The sequence below is a fragment of the Plasmodium gallinaceum genome, assembly GCF_900005855.1.
Source record: "Plasmodium gallinaceum strain 8A genome assembly, contig: PGAL8A_v1_97, whole genome shotgun sequence".
NCBI classification, from domain to species: Eukaryota; Apicomplexa; class Aconoidasida; order Haemosporida; family Plasmodiidae; genus Plasmodium; species Plasmodium gallinaceum.
The window spans coordinates 1,558-24,930 of record NW_021628263.1 but is presented as its reverse complement, the minus strand read 5'-3'; the positions used below and the strand labels follow the sequence as shown (position 1 = coordinate 24,930).

At 18.2% G+C, this 23,373-nt stretch overlaps 4 protein-coding genes across 4 annotated transcripts, besides 8 other annotated features; all 4 read left to right on the top strand.

Moving 5' to 3' along the window:
* PGAL8A_00329000 (fam-g protein) lies at positions 1 to 890 on the top strand (the record flags this gene model as incomplete). The annotated part of the gene is made up of 2 exons (XM_028672317.1): positions 1 to 75; positions 204 to 890. 2 exons carry the CDS (start codon positions 1 to 3, stop codon positions 888 to 890), a joined length of 762 nt encoding a protein of 253 aa, XP_028528881.1.
* A 1,843-nt stretch (positions 891 to 2,733) lies between these two features.
* Positions 2,734 to 3,172: a repeat region.
* Positions 3,164 to 3,870: a repeat region.
* A 2,722-nt stretch (positions 3,871 to 6,592) lies between these two features.
* PGAL8A_00328900 (fam-g protein) lies at positions 6,593 to 7,489 on the top strand (the record flags this gene model as incomplete). Its single annotated transcript, XM_028672316.1, has 2 exons — positions 6,593 to 6,667; positions 6,797 to 7,489. The coding sequence occupies 2 exons, from the start codon at positions 6,593 to 6,595 to the stop codon at positions 7,487 to 7,489; spliced, it is 768 nt and encodes a 255-aa protein (XP_028528880.1).
* An 841-nt stretch (positions 7,490 to 8,330) lies between these two features.
* Positions 8,331 to 8,786: a repeat region.
* A 413-nt stretch (positions 8,787 to 9,199) lies between these two features.
* Positions 9,200 to 9,895: a repeat region.
* Positions 9,896 to 10,648: 753 nt separating this feature from the next.
* Positions 10,649 to 11,152: a repeat region.
* Positions 11,153 to 13,258: 2,106 nt separating this feature from the next.
* Positions 13,259 to 13,728, top strand: PGAL8A_00328800 (hypothetical protein; the record flags this gene model as incomplete). The annotated part of the gene is made up of 2 exons (XM_028672315.1): positions 13,259 to 13,457; positions 13,628 to 13,728. The coding sequence occupies 2 exons, from the start codon at positions 13,259 to 13,261 to the stop codon at positions 13,726 to 13,728; spliced, it is 300 nt and encodes a 99-aa protein (XP_028528879.1).
* A 628-nt stretch (positions 13,729 to 14,356) lies between these two features.
* Positions 14,357 to 14,774: a repeat region.
* A 2,285-nt stretch (positions 14,775 to 17,059) lies between these two features.
* Positions 17,060 to 17,527: a repeat region.
* Positions 17,528 to 19,088: 1,561 nt separating this feature from the next.
* Positions 19,089 to 19,507: a repeat region.
* A 1,483-nt stretch (positions 19,508 to 20,990) lies between these two features.
* PGAL8A_00328700 (fam-g protein) lies at positions 20,991 to 21,829 on the top strand (the record flags this gene model as incomplete). Its single annotated transcript, XM_028672314.1, has 2 exons — positions 20,991 to 21,065; positions 21,194 to 21,829. 2 exons carry the CDS (start codon positions 20,991 to 20,993, stop codon positions 21,827 to 21,829), a joined length of 711 nt encoding a protein of 236 aa, XP_028528878.1.
* Between the last annotated feature and the right edge of the window lie 1,544 nt (positions 21,830 to 23,373).

Below are 23,373 nucleotides of genomic sequence, written 5' to 3'. Positions count from 1 at the left end.
ATGAAAACGTTAACTTTATATTTAAAAATTACTACATTCCTTCTTTTAATATGGATGTATCAATGTTTTTATAACGTAAGTTAAATGTTTTACAAAAAATATGCATACAGATATATTTTATTTCTAATTATTTTTAACATTCCATTTGATTTCTATTCTAACAAAAGAAACATTCTTTTAAAAAATTTTTATTTAACCCATAGTGTGATTCCTATAAAACTTTGATTGATAAAAATATATTGCAAAAAAAAAATGAGCTAAAATATGAAAGAGTATTAGCAGAGGGTGACATAGCAGGAAAAAAGCGAACATACTCTGAAGGATGCCTAGAAGAATGTCCATTAGATAATAAAAAAAACAAATGGGAGAATCCAGTTCAATACGAGAACCCGTGCGATTATTGGAATAAGGTCATTACTCCACAATTGTGGGAGCAATTTAATCAAGAAACCAGTGATATGGACACTAAATTGAAAGAAAAAAAATGGAATGTTGAATGGAATAAAACTGCGGCTAACAAAGTTAATGATCTATCCTCAATATCTCGTCGACGAGATATTTCAGATGAAGAAAAAAAAAAATTAATTGATAGTGTTAAGGAAAGTCTTCTCTTAGAATTTAAGAAATTTTTAGACGAATGTAGGAAAGAGATGAGAGAAAATAAAACAGAATCCGAATTTAATAAAGGGATGAGAGACAATAAAACAGAATCCGAATATAATAAAGAGATGAGTGACAATAAAACAGAATCCGAATTTATGAAAGAGATGAAACAAAATGAAGCAGAATCCAAATCTAAGAAAGAGCAGGGAAAAAACAAAAAAAAAAATAAGATATTTGATTTTATGAAACAATTAATTTTTTATAAGTATGATAATATTTTTGATTAATAAAATTAATGGTTTAACAGAGAATATAGAATTATTCATGCAGAGGATCTAGTTAAAAAAAAGAAAAATAAGTATTTCGTCAAAATTCATTTTATAGAGATATATTATATTTTTTAAAAAAAAAAAAATTAAGAGAAAAATTTTTTTGAAAAAAAAAATTTCATGAGAATATTTTTTAATTTTTAGGAATAATATTTTCATTAAATGATGTTGATATAATTAAAATTTTTTCTTATTTAAGTATTTTTATTATTTTTAAATGCATTGAACTTAAGTTACTCAAAATTGCTTATAAAAAGCAATAAATATTTTATACTTAAAAATTAATAATTAATGAGAATATATGTTTTTATTTAAAATGCATAATTTTTATAAAAGTAAATTCACAATGAACCGCATTATTGCAGTTTAATTGTTTACATAATATAAATTAGATTTAAAATCCATTTAATTACTAGAGAAAACTCCATATTATCTTTAATAATTTGTTTTTCATTAATCTAGCAAATTCATTGAATGATAATTTAATAAATTAAAAATGTAAATTATGGAAAGTAAATAAATCAGGTAGTAAATGTAGAGGATAAGATAGAAGAAAAAAAGTTGGATGTAGAATTATCACGAGCTTACCTGCATGACAAAAAAAGGACACAAAAAGAAAAAAAAAAAAGTCTTTATTGAGAATTATTAGAGTTAATGATTTGTTAATAAAAGGAGTTATTAGCCTTTTTGAGAAAAAAATTAATAGCTGTATGGAAAATAAATAGACACGAAAGTACTAGATAAATGGAAAAAAAAAGAATTGAATGGTGTGAAAAAAATATTCATGTTATTAAAAAATAGAAGAAAACTTGATAGAATGTTTTTTAGTGGAAAATTTTTATCTTTGGATTTTAAGGAGAAAATTTTTTATTAACAATAATAAAATTTTCGTGTTTGTAGTATTGTATAACTTATTTTGTATTTTGTTATTTATATTTGCTAATTAACGAGAAGTGAATTTGAATTGTTAATCATTAGTCATAACTTTATAAGTAAAATATGTGTGATTTGAAACTATAATTAATAAGGATTTAAATTTTTAATAAAAATAGGGTTTTTATTAAAATAATTAAATGCCTCATAAAAACAATAAATATTCAATGAAGGAGACCATATGCATTTCAATGGTTTATAGTATTAAAAACAATTTTAAATTCATTTAAATGATAGAAGAAATTCTATATGCTCGTTGTTAATACTTTTTTTCACTACTCTAGCAAAGTAATGAATAGAAAATTAATATACCATTAATTACATTTATTTAACTTATATTATGATTTATATTTAACAATTCAAATTTATTGCTCTCAAATTAACAACCATAAATAATTGATAAAATTCAAATTAAATTACGTAAGTACTACAAAACACAAAAATTATATTATAGTTAATATAAAATTTTCTTATTTAAATTTAAACAAAAATACACCACAATAAACTTTTTTAGTCAATAACTTTTTCTTCTATTTTTCGACCATATAATTCCTTTTAAATAAAGTAAAATTTTATTTTTTTGTGTATTTAATTTACAAAAATAAAAAAAAAAATTAACTAATTTTTTTCTTTTTTTTTTACTTGACAATTGCATGTTGGCTAATAAAATGTATTATTAAGCTTTTTGAAAACAAACCATATATGTTGTATGGAAAATATATAGTTATACATGCAAATTCTAGATGCAAAAAAAAAAAAAAAAATTAACTGTTAATTTCTTTGTTTTTTTTTTCTAATTTTTAAATTCAAAAAAAAAATATATTTACGTTTTTTTTGAAATGATTAATTTTTAAGTTGAAATATTTATTTTATTTATTTCTTATTTAATAACTTTGATAGAGTATTGAACAAATATATTAACAAAGAGAAGATAGAATTTTCTCTACTATTTTAATGAATTAATGTTAAGTTATAATTCTATAAACCAGTAAACTGCTTTATATATATAATCTTCCTAAATAAACATTTATTTTTTTCAAGAGGCAATTATTTATTTTAATAAAAATACTAAATTTTTAATAAAAATTTGAAACCTCATTGATTATCCATATTAACTATATATATTTTATTTATAATGTTATGAGTAATGTTTAACAACTCAAATCCATTTTTGCGAAATTAACAAATATAAATAAGTAACAGAATACAAAATAAACCACGCAATATTATTAACATGAAAATTTTATCATAATTGTTATAAAATTTTCTTACATGAAATCAAAACATAGTATACTTCGTTAACAAAAGGCTTCATTAACCTTTTTGGCAATAAAAAAGACTAGCAATATGAAGAATACGTAGTTGGTTGTGCACACGCAGAAAAAAAAAACATATTATTGAAATTTTTTCTGATATTTTTCTTAAAGAAAAAACAGAGATACGTAAAAAAAAAAAAATAATATATTTATTTTTTTAAAATGATTAAAATAAAGGAGAAGAAAATTGGTAAAATAAAAATAGAGATTAAGATTTAGTACCAATAAAAATGATATCTTAAACATATAAAAAATTATTTACATAAAAGAGTTTAATTTGTATAACATATATATTTTTAATTTGTGAGAGAAAATTTTATACTTATGACAATAAAATTTTGACATAATTAATATTCATATAATTAATTTTCATTTTAACTAATTGTTTATGTTTTTTAATTCAACGGCAATATATTTAAATTACTTAATATAACTCATAACAAATAAATAAATAAATTAAAATTAAATAATAATGAATATTAAATATGGATTTTTATTAAAGTAAATAAAAGCCTATTGAAATCAAAAATGCTGAACGAAGAAGATCACCTAATTAAAAACCACTCGCTCAAAGCTTACAAAAGTATATATAAATACATCAAAATCGTAGACACAACTCTACATGCTCTTTATTAATTTGTTTGTTCAGTACTCTAGCAAAGTCACGGAACACCCAGTTAATAAATCAATACCATAAATCCTTTAATATAATAAACAAATGTTTCACAAGTTGTAACTATTGAAAATAATTTTTTTTATATTGTAATCTATTTCCGTTTAATATCACTAAGTTATCTTGACGTACAGTGAACATATTTAGCTTTACCTATGTTGTTTATATCCGGTAATACATTGTTATATAAACAATGCTATTGGCCTTTTTTGTATAATATTTAGATGAATAAATAGAATAAAAACATTTTATTTTGTGCATGCTAATTCGCAAGGACAATCTGATATCATAAATTCCTTCTCTAAAATAGTTATTCAAAAAGCATGTAAACAAAAAAAATATGTATATACACACTTGCACTTAAAGTGAGTGCACTTAAAAAAAAATAAATAAATAATATTATTTTTTTTGTGTGGATATTTACATTAAAAAAAAATATATACCGTGATTATATTTTTTAATTACAAAAAAAAAAATGTAATCTTAAAAAAAAAATTAGTTTTTCTTTTTTTTTTTTTAGAGTATAATGTGCAGACTACTATAGAATGTATATTTTTATTTTAAGCTAAAATGTAATATTAAGGAAATTACATTTTAAGGTGTTACATATATTAAAAAAAAAATAATTAACTAACAAGTCATATTTAATGCTTATTAATAAAAATAAAAATTTTATATCAAAATTAAGTAGAGTTTACACTACATTTTCCTTATTAATTTATTTCTTTGTCACAAGAAAAGTAATTTAACAGCCATTAATAAATCAGAACTATAAATAATTTCTCTTCCTTAGGAATATTATCTTATTTATAATAATTATAATAATTTTAATACATCATCATCTGTCATTTGGATAATTTAAGTTTCTATATCTCCAATACACACACTTTTCAAATTATTTTAATATCATGTAATATCTATGTTAAACGTAAGACACTTATATATTTTAAATATTTTTATATGTAAGAACAACTTCAACACATAACATTAAAAAAACATAAATCATAAAAAATGCACTTTTATTAAATTTATGATTATTTTTTAGAGAAAAATTAGTGTTAAAATATTAAAAATGGTAGTATTTATACACATCACTTTTTATTAATAATATGTGAAAGATTCTAACAAATTAAATTTAAAAAATAATAATTCTTATTAAAATTCTCCATTAATATTTACAAAGATTTCTTATAAAATTTAAACTTTTAAGAAAAAAGTTATATGAGAAAAGAACAATTGATGAATTTATTTATACTATATAAAAGAGTTACCTAAATTTTTTGGTAAGTAAAATGAAAAATAAAAAAGTATGCTATAAATATATAAAACTAAAATTAAAAAAGAAAATAAACACATCGTAATAATAATCAAAACTTATCAAATAAATATATAAAGGCAAAAAAAAAAAAAAAAAATAAAATAATTTATTTTTATATTTAATTAGAAGATTATAATAATATATATGCAAAAAGTTATTTTATAATTCTGTTTTATCTTTATTTATTGATATATATTATATCACAATAAAAATGCGTTCTTTTGAATTTCATAAGAAAAAATCTTTTATATTTAACTAAAGATATATTTTTATATTCAATAAATAACATTTATATTAAATTTGAAACTGATAAGAATTACTCGAAAAATAGTAAATTTATAAAAATGTATTTTTAGAATTAAGTAAATTTGTAAAAAAATAAAACTATTTTTAAAAAATATTTTTTACTGTAAATGTATGATTACAAAAATAGTTTTTTTTTTTTTTTTTTTTAAATTGTAATTAATTTATTTGACTTTTAAATGTTCTTTTTATAAGATTTGTTATCATAATTTCTTTAATGTAAATACCTATTTTCATTTTTTCTTTTGAATTCAAGTACTTAATAAATTTTTTTTATTTTTTTTGAAATAGTTGAAAAAGTAATTTTTTTAAAAAATAGTTATAACAAAAAATAAATATGTACATATATTGTATAAACATTTATCAATAATAAAAATTAAAAAAAAGGAATTGAGATAAAAAAAAGTATATTAGAAAAATCAAAAAAGTTATATTTATAAGGAAAATATTCACAAACAAAAATTAGTTTTATATTAAGTGAAAAATTGTGACAAATGTAGTATACTGCATGAAAAATACATGCGTATAAAAATTTTTAATTTATAGAGTTTTTTTTCTTTTTTTAATGGAGATATATCTCTATAATATACCAAGATTAATATTTATAAATCATAATATACCGTATATAAAATAATTTAAGTTCAAAATAATTCACAGAGATTGGTAATTTTGAAAAAAAAAAAAATAGAAAAAATCCTTTAACATTAAATGTATATCATTCATAATTTTTATGCGCATTAAATTAAAAATATTTAATTTTTTTACATACTTTAAAGATAAATAAAATTTTAATAAAATGTTTTTAAAATAACTTTATTCGATTTACTATCTTTTTATTTATTTGTAAATTAACATTCATATTTTATTTATTTAAGGAATTAAGAATATTATTCCTATCTAAAGTAATCATAATATCATATGTAATAATAATAAATTAGAAATTAAATATCATATATGAAAATAATATTCTATTTTAAAAATTTAGGAAATTAGTATACGTTATAATAATATCTAAATTAATATTGCAAATCCATAATTTAGTATTATTGAAAATTGAAACAATTCTACACCTGAATTAACAACTTCCACTTCAATATTATTCTATAAATATATTAATATGAAAACGTTAACATTATATTTAAAAATTACTACATTCCTTCTTTTAATTTGGATGTATCAATGTTTTTATAACGTAAGTTAAAATTTTTACAAAAAACATACATATAGATATATTTTATTTCTAATTACTCTTGACATTACATTTGATTTTCTATTCTAATAAAAGAAACATTCTTTTAAAAAATTTTTATTTTATCCATAGTGCTATACTTATAAAACTTTGATTGATAAAAAAAGATTGCAAATAAAAAATGAGCTAATATATGAAAGAGTATTAACAGAGGGAGACATAGCAGGAAAAGAGCAAACGTACGCTGAAGAATGCCAAGAAGAATGTCCAATAGTAAAAAAAAAAAAAGAAAAAAAAAAAAAATATAGGTATATTCCGCTAGTACGCGAGAATCCGTACGATCGATGGCAGAATGTCAATAATCCAACATTGTTTGAGCGATTTAAAAATGAAACAATTGGAATGGATGATAAATGGAGAGACCAAAAATGGAATAATGAATGGAATAAAATTTCAGCGAACAAAGTTAATGAACTATCTGAAATATTTAATCAAAGTGATATTTCAAAAGAAGAAAAAGAAAAATTAATTTATACTGTTAAGGATGAACTCTTCGGACTATTTGCGAATTTTTTAAAAGAATGTAAGAAAGAGATAAGAGACAATAAAACAGTATCCGAATCTATGAAAGAGATGATAGACAATAAAACAGTATCCGAATCTATGAAAGAGTTGACTGACAGTAAAACACGATCCGAATCTATGAAAGAGATGATAGACAATAAAACAGAATCCGAATCTAAGAATGAGCAGGGAAAAAATAAAATAAAAAATCAGAAATCAAATATATTGAAATTTCTTTTTAAGAAGTTTGAAAACCATTAAGAGAATAAAAATTAATGGTTTAACAGAAAATATAGGATTATTCATTCGCACGATCTAGTTAAAAAAAAGAAAAATTAATATTTTGTCTAAATTTTTTTTATAGAGATATATTTTATTTTTAAAAAAAAAAAAAATTAAAAGAGAAAAATTTTTTAGAAAAAAAAAATTTCATGAGAATATTTTTAATTTTTAAGAATAAAATTTTCGTTAAGTGGTATTAATTTAATTAAATTTTTCTTTTTATTATTTATGTATATTTTTTATTTTTAAAAGTAGTGAACTTAAATTAATGAAAATTACTTTTAAAAGCAATAAATATTTTGTGCTTCAAAATTAACAATTAATGAGAATATATGTTTTTAATAAAAATATATAATTTTTATCAAAGTAAATTCATAATGAACCGAATTATTTAGTTTACTTGTTTGTATCATTAAGATTAGATTTAAAATCCATTTAAATACTAGAGAAAACTCTATATTCTCATTAATTATATGTTTTTCATTACTCTAGCAAATTCGTTGAATGATAATTTAATAAATTAAAAATGTAAATTATAAAAAATAAATAAATCAGGTAGTAAATGTAGAGGATAAAATAGAAGAAAAAAAGTTCGATGCAGAATTATTATCAGCTTACCTACATGACAAAAAAAGGACACAAAAAGGAAAAAAAAAAGTCTTTATTAGAATTATTAGAGTTAATGATTTATTAATGAAAGAAATTATTAGCCTTTTTGAGAAAAAAATTAATAGCTATATGGAAAATTAATAGACATGAAAGTACTAGATAAATGAAAAAAAAAAGAATTGAATAGTCTGAAAAAAATATTCAAGTTATTATAAAATAGAAGAAAAATTGATAAAAAGTTTTTTCGCGGAAAATTTTTATCTTTGAACTTTTAATAGAAAATTTTATATTAACAATAATAAAATTTTCGTGTTTGTAGTATTGTATTACTTATTTTGTGTTTTGTTATTTATATTTGTTAATTCACGAGAAGTGAATTTGAATTGTTAAATATTAATCATAACATTATAAGTAAAATATATGTGATTTGAAACTATAATTAATAAGGATTTAAATTTTTAATAAAAATAGGGATTTTTATTAAAATAATTAAATGCCTCTTAAAAACAATAAATGCTCGATGAAGAATACCATATACATTTCAATGGTTTATAATATTAAAAACAAATTTAAATTCATTTAAATGATAGAAGAAACTCTACATGCTCGTTGTTAATCCTTTTTTTCAATACTCTAGTAAAGAAATGAATAGGAAATTAATAAACCATTAATTACATTTATTTAACTTATATTATGATTTATATTTAACAATTCAAATTTATTGCGCTCAAATTAACTAGCATAAATAATTGATAAAATTCAAATTAAATTACGTAAGTACTACAAAAAACAAAAATTTTATTATAGTTAATATAAAATTTTCCTATTAAAATTTATACAAAAATACACCACAATAAGCTTTTTTAGTCAATAACTTTTTTTTCTATTTTTCGATCACTAAATTCCTTTAAAAAAAGTAAAAATTTATTTTTTTTTTGTATTTATAATACAAAAATTAAAAAAACATTAACTAATTTTTTTCTTCTTTTTATACTTAACATTTGCATGTTTGTTAATAAAATGTATAATTAACCTTTTTAAAATAAACGATAATAGTTTTATGGAAAATATATAGTTATAAATGTGGTTAATAAGAGGCTTCATTAACCTTTTTGGCTATAAAAGAACTAGCTATGTGGAGAATACATAGTTAGTTGTGCTAACTAAAAAAAAAAAAAAAAAAAAATTATTGGAATTTTTTTTTGAGAAATGTTTCTTTCGAAAAAGATAAAGATAATAATAAAGAAAAAATAAAAAGATTTTAATTTTTTTTTTTTGGGGAAGGAGAGAGATTTTTTTTGCAAATGATAATAATGTTTTTGTAATGAGTTTAATATGCATAATATTTGTATTTTGAATTTATGAGAGAAAACTTTATACATATGAAAATAATATTTTCACGTAATTAATATTCATATAATTTATTTGCATTTTTAATAAATGCTTATGTTTGTTAATTCAACAGCAATATATGTAAATTGCTGAACATAACTTACAACAAAAAGATAATTAAGTTACATTTAATTATTAGTCAAAGTTCAATAAGGATTTAAATTTTTAATAAAAATAAAGATTTTTATTAAAGTAAATAAATGCCTATTGAAATTAAAGAATTCTGAATAAAGTAGATTACGTAATTAAGAATCACTCATTCAAAGCATTTAAAAATATATATAAATACATCAAAACCGTAGAGGCAGCTTTACATGCTCTTTATTAATTTTTTTTTTCAGTACTCTAATAAAGTCACCGAACACCCAGATAATAAAACAATTTTAAAGCATTACAAGAAGTAAAAAAAGATTTTTATTAGAAAAATGAGAAATTATTAATAAATTTTCCTTCTATATAAAAAAGAACATAAAAAAATATATTAAAAAAAAACTTAATTTTATTAAAAGAAATTAAAAATACATTATTACACCTAAAATATATTTTATTGCTTAACCTTATATAAAAATAAAATTTACCATTATTAAAAATATTCACTTTTTGAGGAATATTTGTAAATTCTTATTAGTTAGAAATCATAGTGAAATGAATAACTGTATAAGTTAAAATGCTCCTTTTAATAACACTATTAATTTATATTTGTTATTTAAACATTAAACGTCATATATTTTATGATTACTATTAGTGCCAAATAATATAATTATATGTATTATTATAATTATAATTTAAATTATTATAATTTTTCTTTTCTTTTTTCTCCGTTTTACATGGTATTTTTTAACACTCTAAGCCTTTTTATTGAATTGCTTTATTTAAAATTAATTTTTCTATTCATTTTATTTTTTAGTAATTAAAAAATAAAAATAGTTAAATAAAAATTAGAAAGTTAAAAAAAAAAGAGCACATGCAAGTAAAAGAAAATATGAAGAGAAAAAAATTTTTGTATTTGTATTAATAAAATTCTTACAGTCTTAACGTATGGTTAATAAAAAGAATTATTAACTTTTTTGAGAATGAAAATAACTAGCTATTTGGAAAATTCATAGTTAGCCATGCAAGAGCTATATAAAAAAAAAAAAAGAAAAATGATAAAAAAAAATATCAGAAATATTTTATTTTTTTTTGCAAAAGATTTTCTTTTGTAGAGAATTTATATTTTGGAATTTAAAAAGAAAAAATTTTAAGATGAAAGAATAATAAAATTCTCATGTGTATACTAATTATATAAATTTAATTTGTATTTTATTAATTGTTGCACATTTGTTAATTTTAACATTATACTTAAGTGTTAAACATTACTACTAACATTACCATTAAAAATTTATATAAGCACTAATAAATAATCAATGATGATTTATATCATTAATTAGAATAATACAATTATTATTAAATTAAACGAATATCTCTTAAAAACTAATATATTATCAACAAAATAGTCTACACAAATATAGTATACTTGTTTATAACAATGGTAATTATTCATATATTCATTAAATCCGCATGGGTAACTCTAGATGCTCTTCACTAATTTATTTGTTCAATACTCCAGCAAAGCCACCGTACAGGTAATTAATAAATCAACGTGAAGTACTTTTTAAAACAAATATTTTTGAAATAATAATTATTAAAATATATATTAATGTTAACTATTTTTAAACGTTATTACAATGAAATACTTTTTTTATTTATATTTATATATATATATATATATTTTTTATAATGCAAAATGGAATAAAATTAATATAATATTATGGTAAGTGAAAAGAGAGAAAGTGTATGTAAAAAAAAAAAAAAAAAAAAATTAAAAAGAGCTTTTACTGAGTAATTAAAATATAGAAACCTAATTATTTAATATTTATTGATTATAAGTAATTAGTAAATAAATAGATATACATTAAAATAAGTAATTAAAATTGATAAGAATAGAATAATAGATATTTGAAAGTCAAATAATTTTATTTTTTTTTTTGTATTCGATTTTGTTTTTTGAAGATATATCAAATAAATTTTTAATAGATAAAATTATTTAATTAAACTTGTGAATTTAGGTTTTTTATGTAAAATTATGTAAATTTTATGCTTGAATAAAAAGTTAATATATTTGATTATTTTTATAAAAAACAAGGAAAAAATTATTATTTTATTTAAATCATTTTTTTAACAGAACGTATTAATATTAAAAAATAAAAAAAATTATAACTTACCTTTCTTAAGATTTAGAACATTGATAAACCTTTTCTGGATACTTTAATTTTTTGAATAAATCAATTTTTTTTATTTTAGTATTTTTGAACTTGTTTATAATATATTCTTATTAAAAATAAAAATGTTAATGAGTTAAATTATAATCAACAATTTAAAAATATTAATAATAAAATCTTCGATTAATATTACGCAAGAACAATATCAAGAATTGCGATAAAAATAAAAAAACAATAAATACTAAAATAAATAAAGGGAAAAAAAAAATATATATGGAAAAATATATTTTTTAACATTAATAAAATCTAAAAACTTAAATTAAAATAATGATGAAATCAGAAAAAAAAAGAAAAGTGTACTTAAAAGTATATTTAAAGAATATTTTATTTACCTCTTTTAATATAACTTATATATTTAATTTATTAATAATAAAGTATTTCATATATTTTTATGAATCAATATAAATATAATAAAAAAGTATTTAAATAAGTTAAAATTGGCTAAATAATCTTGTAAAAAATGTTATTCAATGAAAGGAAAAAAATAACAAAACAGTATAAGAAAATATTGATATTAATAAGATTAAATATATATATATATAATCATATCTTATGTAATAATTTTAATGCCATGAAAAAAAGAAAATATTTAATAAAAAATTATAGATAAATATTTCAAATGTTTTAATAAAATATATTTATTATTAACAATATAATTAATAAAATTTTAAATTATATTTTTTGTAAAAATTAAAAAGAATAAATTATATAAAGTAATAAATATCTTTATAACTATAATACATTTTATTTTATTTTTATTATTTAAACTTATATCTTTTTCTTCTATCTTTTTTTTTTTTTTTTAATAAAAATTTAATTTTTTTTGTTTAAAAATATTTTGAAAATATATTAAAAATAAACTATTTATAAAATTTTCTTTAATTTAGGATTTCTATTTTTTAATTTTTTTCTTATCTATATTATTTGTTAGTTTCAAAGAAGCATTCTATATATTTTAAGTAATAATTTTAGTAAAGGTGCTACGAATGATTATTTATTTATAATTACAAAATTTATTGATTATTGTTCTAATATTTTTTCTATTTCATAAAAATATTAAATTAGATGTATTCTTGTAAATATATATAAAAAGATAAAGCTATTATAATATATTATAATTAATATTTTAAAATAATGTTTTAGTACTACTACAAAAAATTTAACCTTTATTAAATTGATATGTCAACTATATATTTTTATTTTAAATACTGTTAATATAAAATTTGATTAATACAACTTTTTTTTCTCATCCTATTTGATTCTTTTTTTTTAAATATAATTTTATAAATATATTTACTGTCATATCTTTAATACAATTTTTAAAAATTAATAATAATTTTTTTATCTAAAAAAAAAAATAACATAAAAAATATCATAAAAAACATATTAAAAATATCTTAATGTTATTATGAACCACCTAGGAGATATGAACTCTGCTCCAAATCATTTAAAAGAATTACCAAAAAAATATGAAAAACTTTCAACACTTAAAAATAATTCTTACAATGGTAAAAATAATTACATTCATAATTTATTTAATAATAGAAATGTTGCCTTTAATAATAATTATTTTATGGAAAATAAATATATGAACAAAACACATGAATTTAATGTTACGCGTCTGTGTATAAGCCTTGCTATTATGTTTATATTTGGTATTTTACTTATTCTTTTACATAAAAAAATAAATAGGGAAAATAGAGTAAGAAAAATGTACATTTTAAAAGTTTATATTTTCATCCTTTTTTTTTGATTTTAATTATTTAAATTAATATTATATTAAAACAAAAGGCAGGCTTTGGAATGCAGAATAACCAAGATCTTTATTCAGAAGATTCGGGATATAACGATGATTATGATGCGAGTGAATATGAAATAGGTGATGGAAATATATAACAGCAATTATAAGAGGTTAATAAAATATATATCAGAAAATTTATATTGTATTTAATTTTTTACAACTCTTTTTTATTTTTTTTATTAAAATAAATTTTTATATGTGATTAAAAGAAATGCATTTATTTAAAACAATTTTTTATTTTTTTATACAGATAGGGAATATATATAAAAATAGAGCATTTCTTTTACTTTAACTAAATTATTTCTTTTGTTGTATACAATATTCTATTGGACTATATATAAAGCATTTAAAGTACACCAGTAATTTATGTCTTAAAATGATATTTATTTGTATTTGCACAACCAGAAAACATTTATAAATATATGGTTATTATTAATTAAATAGTGGTATTTTTTTAATTATAGAATCTTCGTTATAAAATGGAAATATATGCACAATTTTAAAATTATATCCTAAGTGATAGATATAATGTATAATTATAACATTTTTTTTTTTTAATAATTAACTCAATTTTCTTCTACAATTATTAATATATTCAATATAATTAACCATAAATTATAAATTAAATTACATTAAAAATTTATTATATAATTTTTTTTTTTTTTTAATAAAGAAAGAGAACCAGTTATGTTTCTCATTAATGATTAAAATATTTGGTGAGGTATTGATTTATTAATTTCCTACTCAATGACTTTGCTGCAGTATTAAAAAAAAGGATTAATAAAGTGTATATAGAGTTATCTCTACTAATTTAATGAATTTAAGTATAATTTTAATGTTATAAACCATTAAACTATTTTATATATAACCTACTTCATTGATTATTTATTGTTCTTAAGAGGTATTTATTTGATTTAATAAAAATCTCTATTTTTATTTAAAATTTAGATTCTCATTAATTATCAATTTTAATTACATGCTTTTTATATATAATGTTATAAGTATTGCTTAGAAATTCGAATACATTACTCTCAAATTGATAAACATGAATAATTAACAAAATGCAAAGTAAATTATGTAAATACTGCAAAACGCAAAAATTTTATTATCATTAATATAAAATTTTCTTATATAAATTTAAACAAAATATATTACAAGAAACTTTTTTAGTAACAACTCTTCTTTTTAATATTGGAACAAATTAATCATTTCAAAAAAAAATAAATATACTTTTTCTATATATTTTTAATTTGCAAAAAAAAATTAACTAATTTTTTTTTTTTTTATTTAGGATTTGCATGTCTAACTATTTATTTTTTATACAGCTATTACTTTTTATTCTTGAAAAGATTAATAATATCTTTTATTAACCAACTATTGAGATAACAAATACACAAATAACATTTATAAAGTGAGTCAATATTTTTGAATATTATAAAATTACCTTTACAACGAATACATATGTTTTAAAATTTTATTAACATGAAATATATATAGTATTTCCTATAACTTTTACAATATTTTAAATAAAAATACAGAAATTAAGTATAAGGATTAATTTTAGAACATTAATTATTTAATAAGGAGAGTTTGTTTAATATAAAAGAATACTCTTTATATTTTTATGGATATCTATGCTCATTTATTAAATCAACAATATAGAAATGTAGTATTTTTTTAATGTAAAATACTTATTTTTTATATTTTTATTAATAATAGTGCTTGACCTCAATTTATATCAAATATTATAATAAAAATTTTCTCTTAAAAATTTTTAATAAATTAAAATGTAATTTTTTTTTTTTATATAAAGTTAATTTTTTTAATTACATTTACTCCATATATTTACCCATAAATATAAGAAAAAGTGAATGTTAACATGCATTTTCAAGAAAAATATATTTTTAGTGAAACAAAAATGTAAAATAAAAAAACTAAGTATTTTATTTTTTTTTATAGTTATTAATTTAAATATTTTTTATGTGACTTCATGTGACACATTTGCATATTTTGAGTGTTTTATATTTTATATTATTAATCAATTGATTTATTAATAAATCATTTGATTTAAGAAAGATATTATTATCTTTTAATCATATAAACAGTTAGTAAACTATAAATAAATTAAAAAAAACCTATATATACATAGTGTTTTGAGAAAATTTTTAAACAGATATTTTAAAAAAAAATATTGTTTAAACAGATGCACTCATAAAAAAATATTTTAATATTTTTATTTTTGTTGTAAACTCTTTTTCTTTAATTATGTTTTATTCATTTTAATAAAAAAAAAAAAGAATTTCTTTTTTATGTTATAATTATATTTTTATATTCTACGAACGATTGATTTATTAATTGAATAATGATTTACCAATTTCCTATTTAATGAATTTGATATTATAAAACAAACGGATTAATAAAGAGAATGCATAGTAAACTCTATGCAATTTAATTTTAGATTAATTAAAATTTTTATCTAAAAATCTTTATTTTCATTAATAAACATCAAATTTTACTTATCATTAATTATTTTTTTTTAAGCCAATTTATACAACACTTTAAATGTGATTTCCTTGATATTACATTTTAACTTAAAATAAAATACAGACATCATAGTGATTCGTATATTTACTCATTTCCTCAAGAAAAAAAATTAAAAATGATTTTTTTTTAGTAATATTTTTTTTTAAATAAAAAAAAGAATAAAAAAAATATTATTGTAATATTTGTTTTTAAGTTACTGATATATAAAATATATATATATATATATATATATGATATATTTTTTATTTTATATAATTGTAAATACACATACAAAAAAAAATCATCATTATTTGCTTATTTTTTATAGTTTACTCACTATTAGTGCAAGTATAATTTTTTTTTTTAGCGTATATACTTTTCAAATAACTATTTTAGTGTATGCATTTATGATTGAATATTGGCCCTGTAATATAATAGGTACAAATATATAATTTTTTTATTCTATTTATTTATCCAAATACAGTACAAAAGAGATCAATAATATTATTTATAGGCTATATATTCAATTATTTTGGTAATGAACAAACAAATTCTTGAAGAGTATGTAGAAATGTATCAACCAACTTTAATTGTTATAAAAATTACATTATTGTCACAAATTATTAATCTCTATGTATATAGCTTACATAATTGGTTAACAAAAGAAATTATTAACCTTTTTTGAGAATAAGAATAAATAGTTATATGGAAAATATATAGCTAGTCATGCAAGAGTTAGATATATATAAAAAGTAAAAAAAAAAAAATTACTTGATAATTTTTTTAGTTTCATTTTTATAAAGAAAATACGTAAAAAAGTATATTTATTTTTTCTGAAAAAATATTTAATGATAAGAAAGATAGCATTCAAAAAAAGAAAAAGAGAAGTGATTTGTTGGTTAGTGTTTTATTAACTAGGTGTTCGGTGACTTTGCTAGAGTACTGAGCAAACAAATTACTAAAGAGCATGTAGAGTTGTCTCTACGATTTTGATGTATTTATATATATTTTTATATGCTTTGATCGAGTGATTCTTATTTATGTGCTCTACTTCGTTCCTCATTCTTTGATTTCAATAGGCATTTATTTACTTTAATAAAAATCCTGATTTTTATTTAAAATTTAAATCCTTATTGAATATTAATTATTAATTAATTGTAAATTACTTGTTTATTTATTATGAGTTACATTCAGCAATTAATATATATTAATATTGAATTAACAAACATAAACAATTATTGACAAATATCAAAAAACATTATATAAATATTAATTACATCAAAATTTTATTGTTATATGTATGAAATTTTCTCTTACAAAATTCATTAAAATCCTACTTCGTTTCATAAAAAGAAAATCTTTTTTTTTTTTAATCAACTTTCTTTTTTCCTGATGGTCTTTTTTTTTATAAAAATACAAACAAAAAAAATTGATCATTTTTTTTTTTGTTTTTTTTTTTTTTTTTCGTGTCCATAACCAACTACATATTCTTCATATAGCTAGTCCTTTTTATTACCAAAAAGGTTAATAAAGCCTTTTATTAACCACAAAGTCACCGAACACCCAGTTAATAAATCAATTGGTTAATACATTGCTCTATAAACAATACTATTGACCTTTTTTGTATAATTTTAGACGAATAAATAGAATGAAAACATTTCATATTGTACATGCTAATTCGCAAGGACAATCTGATATCATAAATGTCTTCTCTAAAATAGTTATTTAAAAAGCATGTAAAAAAAAAAATATATATATATATATCCTTGCTCTTAAAGTGAGCGCACTTAAAAAAAAATATATATTATGATGATATTTCTTTTATTACAAAAAAAAAATGTAATCTTAAAAAAAATAATTAGTTTTTTTTTTTTTTTTTGGAGGAAAATGTGCAGACTATTATAGAATGTATATTTTTATTTTAAGCTAAAATGTAATATTAAGGAAATTACATTTTAGAGTGTTACTTATATTAAAAAAAAAATAATTAACTAATAAGTCATATTTAATGTTTCTTATAAAAAATAAAAAATTCTATATTAAAATTATGTGGTGCTTACACTATATTTTCCTTATTAATTTATTAGATTGACACGAGAAATTTAATTAAACAACCATTAATGAATCATGGATTTAAATAATTTCTTTTCCTTAGGAACATTATCTTATTTATAATAATTATAATCATTTCAATACTTCATGAACTGTTATTTGGATAATTTAAGTTTGTATATCTGCAATACACACACTATTCAAATTATTTTAATATAATGTAATATCTATGTTAAATGTAAGACACTTTTATATTTTAATATTTTTACTCGTAAGAACAACTTATACATATAATATTAAAAAAATATGAATCGTAAAAAACATACTTTTATTAAATTTATGATTATTTTTTAGAGCAAAATTAGTGTTAAAATATTAAAAATGATAGTATTTAAACGAACCACTTTTTATTAATAATACGTCTAAGATTCTAACAAATTAAATATAAAAAATAAAAATTCTCATTAAAATTCAATCTTAATATTTACGAAGGTTCCTTATAAAATTTAACCTTTTAAGAAAAAATTTATATTAGCAAGGGACAATTGTTGAATTCCTTCAAACTTGGTTAATAAAAGGCGTTTTTAACCTTTTTTGTAATAAAAAGAACTAGCTATATTAAGAATACTTAGTTCGTCACGCACATGCAAAAAAAAAAAAAAAAAGAAAAAAAAAAATTATTGAATTTTTTATTTTTTCTTTTAATAAATGGAGATACATAAAAAAAAAATATATTATTTTTTTTAAAAAGATTTAATAAAAGAGAGAAAATCCGTAAAATAAAAATCGGGAATAAGATTTAGTACAATAAAAATGATATCTTAAACAGATAAATGTTATTTACATATAAAAGAGTTTAATTTGCATAATATTTATATTTTTAATTTGTGAGAGATAATTTTATACATATAACAATAAAATTTTCACGTAATTCATATCCATATAATTAATTTGCATTTTTAATAATTGTTTATGTTTATTAATTCAACAGCAATATATTTAAATTGCTTAACATAACTCATGACAATGAAATAAATAAATTACAATTAAATAATAATCTTTATTCAATAAGGTTTTAAATTTTTAATAAAAATAAGGATTCTTATTTTATAAATAAATGCCTATTGAAATCAAAGAATGAGGAACGAAGTAGAGCACATAATTAAGAATTACTCGTTCAGCGCATATAAAAATATATATAAATACAACAAAATCGTAGAGGCATCTCTGAGGGCTCTTTATTAATTAGTTTGTTTTGCACTCTAGCAAAGTCATCTAACACCCAGTTAATAAATCAATACTATACAAATGAGTTACCTAAATTTCGTAAGTAAAATGAAAAATAAAAAAGTGTGCTAAATATATAATACTAGAAATAAAAAAGAAAATAAACACATCGTAATAATAATCAACACTTATCAATATAATCTATAATGGCAAAAAAAAAAAAAAAAAAAAATAATTTTTTTTTATACTTAATTAGAAGTTTATAATAATATATATGCAAATAGTTATTTTATAATTCTGTTTTATCTTTATTTCTTGATATTTTTTATATCGCAATAAAAATGCATTCTTTTGAATTTTATAAGAAAATATCTATTATATTTAACTAAAGATATATTTTTATATGCAGTAAATAATATTTATATTAAATTGAAACTGATAAGTATTACTCGTAAAAAAGTAAATTTATAAAAATTTATTTTTAGAATAAATGAAACAAATTTGTCAAAAAATAAAACTTTTCTTAAAAAATATTTTTTACTGTAAATGTATGATTAAAAAAATTGTTTTTTTTTTTTTTTTTTTTTTTAAATTGTAATTAATTTATTTAACTTTTTAATATTCTTTTTATAAGATTTGTTATTATAATTTCTTTAAAGTAAATAACTATTTTCACTTTTTCTTTTGAATTTAAGTACTTAATAAAATTTTTCTTATTTTTTTTCAAATAGTTGAAAAAGTAATTTTTTTTAAAAATTAGTTATAACAAAAAATAAATATATACATATATTGTATAAATATTTATAAATAATAAAAATAAAAAAAAAAAAATTATGATAAAAAAAGTAAATTAGAAAAATCCAGAAAGTTATATTTAAAAGAAAAATATACACAAACAAAAATTAGTTTTATATTAAGTGAAAATTTTTGAAAAATGTAGTATACTGCATGACAAATACATAAGTAAAAAAATTTTTAATTTATATAGTTTTTTTTTCTTTTTTTGTGTTAGATATATCTCTATAATGTACAAAGATTCATATATATAAATCATAATATACTGTGTATAAAATAATTTAAAGTTCGACATAATTCACAGAAATTGGTAGTTTAGAAAAAAAAAATAAAAAAATTCTTTAACATTTAATGTACATCATTTATAATTTTTATGTACACTAAATTAGAAATATTTAATTTTTTTACATACTTTAAAGATAAATTAAATTTTAATAAAATATTTTTAAAATAGCTTTATCCTATTTTTTATATTTTATATTTATTTGTAAATTAACATTCTTATTTTATTTTTTAAAAAATTAAGAATATTATTCCTATTTAAAGTAACCATAATATCATGTGTAATAATATATAATTAGAAATAATATTTCATATATGAAAATAATTTTCTATTTAAAAAATTAAGGAAATTAATATAGGTTATAATAATATCTAAATTAATATTACAAATCCATAATTTAGTATTACTGAAGATTGAAACAGTTTTACATCTGAATTAACAACTTCCATTTTAGTATTATTCTATAAATATATTAATATGAAAACGTTAACTTTATATTTAAAAATTACTACATTCCTTCTTTTAATTTGGATATATCAATGTTTTTATAACGTAAGTAAAAATTTTTACAAAAAATATACATATAGATATATTTTATTTCTAAATATTCTTGGCATTCCATTTGATTTACTATTCTAATAAAAGAAACATCCTTAAAAAAATTTTTATTTAATCCATAGTGTTATTCCTATAAAACATTGATTGATGAAAATATACTACAAAAAAAAAATGAATTAAAATATGAAAGAGTATTAACAGAGGGTAAGATAGCAGGAAAAAAGCAAGCTTACGCTGTAGGATACCTAGAAGAATGTCCATTAGATAATAAAAAAAAAAAATGGGAAAATCCGGGTCAATACAAGAATCCTTGCGATCAATGGCATAATGTCATTACTCCACTTTTGCGGGAGTTATTTAATAAAGAAGCAAGTGAAATGGACCCTAAATTGAGAGACCAAAAATGGAATAAGGAATGGAATAAAATTTCAGCCAACAAGGTTAATGATCTATCTGCAATATTTTATCGAAGTGATATTTCAGAAGAAGAAAAACGAAAATTAATTCGTAGTGTTAAGGAAGAACTCCACATGGAATTTGTGAAATTTTTAGGCGAATGTAGGAAAGAGATGAGAGACAATAAAACAGAATCCGAATCTACGAAGGAGATGACAGAGAATAAAACAGAATCCGAATCTACGAAAGAGATTAGAGAAAATAGAACAGAATCCGAATGTAAGAAAGAAATGAGAGAAAATAAAGCAGAATCCAAATCTAAGAAAGAGAAGGGAAAAAAAAAAATAAAAAATAAGGAATAAAATATTTTGAAGTTTCTTTTTAGTAGGTTTTATAACCATTAAGAGAATAAAAACTAATGGTTTAACAGAATATATAGGATTACTAATGCGAAAGATCCAGTTAAAAAAAAAGAAAAATTAATATTTTGTCTAAATTTTTTTTTATAGAGATGTATTTTGTTTTTTAAAAAAAAAGAAAATTAATATAGAAAAATTTTTTAGAAAAAAAAAATTTCATAAGAATATTTTTTTAATTTTATGAATAAAACTTTCGTTAAGTGATATTAATACAATTAAAATTTTTTTATATTATTTAAGTATTTTTATTATTTTTCAAAGCAGTGAACTTAAATTACTGAAAATTACTTATAAGAAGCAATAAATATTTTGTACTTAAAAATTAATAATTAATGAGAATATATGTTTTTAATAAAAATACATAATTTTTATCAAAGTAAATTCACAATGAACCACATTATTTCAGTTTATTTGTTTATATAATTAAAATTATATTTAAAATTTGTTTAATTACTAGAGAAAACTCCATATTCTCTTTAATAATTTGTTTTTCATTACTCTAGCAAATTGATTGAATGATAATTTAATAAATTAAAAATATAAATTATGTAAAGTAAATAAATCAGGTAGTAAATGTAGAGGATAATATAGAAGAAAAAAAGTTGGATGAAGAACTATTACCAGCTAACCGACATGACAAAAAAAAAACACAAAAAGGAAAAAAAAAAAAAGTCTTAATTGAGAATTATTAGAGTTGAAGATTTGTTAATAAAAGGAATTATTAACCTTTTTGAGAAAAAAATTAATAGCTATGTGGAAAATAAATAGACATGAAAGTACAAGATAAATGAAAAAAAAAAGAATTGAATAGTGTGAGAAAAATGTTCAAGTTATTAATAATGGAAGAAAACTTGATAAAAAGTTTTTTCCTGGCAAATTTTTATCTTCGAATTTTAAAGAGAAAATTTTATATTAACAATAATAAAATTTTTGTGTTTGCATTTTTGTATAACTTATTTTGTATTTTGTTATTTATATTTGCTAATTAGCAAGAAGTGAATTTGAATTGTTAAACATTAATCATAACATTACAAGTAATATATATGTGATTTAAAACTATAATTAATAAACATTTAAATTTTTAATAAAATAAGGATTTTTATTAAAATAATTAAATGCCTCATAAAAGTAATAAATATTCAATGAAGGAAACCATACACATTTCAATGGTTCATAGTATTAAAAACAAATTTAAATTAATTTAAATGGTAGAAGAAACTCTACATGCTCGTTGTTAATCCTTTTTTTCAATACTCTAGCAAAGTAATGAATAGGAAATTAATAAACCATTAATTACATTTATTTAACTTATATTATGATTTATATTTAACAGTTCAAATTTATTGCGCTCAAATTAACTAGCGTAAATAATTGATAAAATTCAAATTAAATTAAGTACTACAAAACACAAAAATTTTATTATAGTTAATATAAAATTTTCTTATTAATGTTTAAACAAAAATACATCACATTAATCTTTTTTAGTC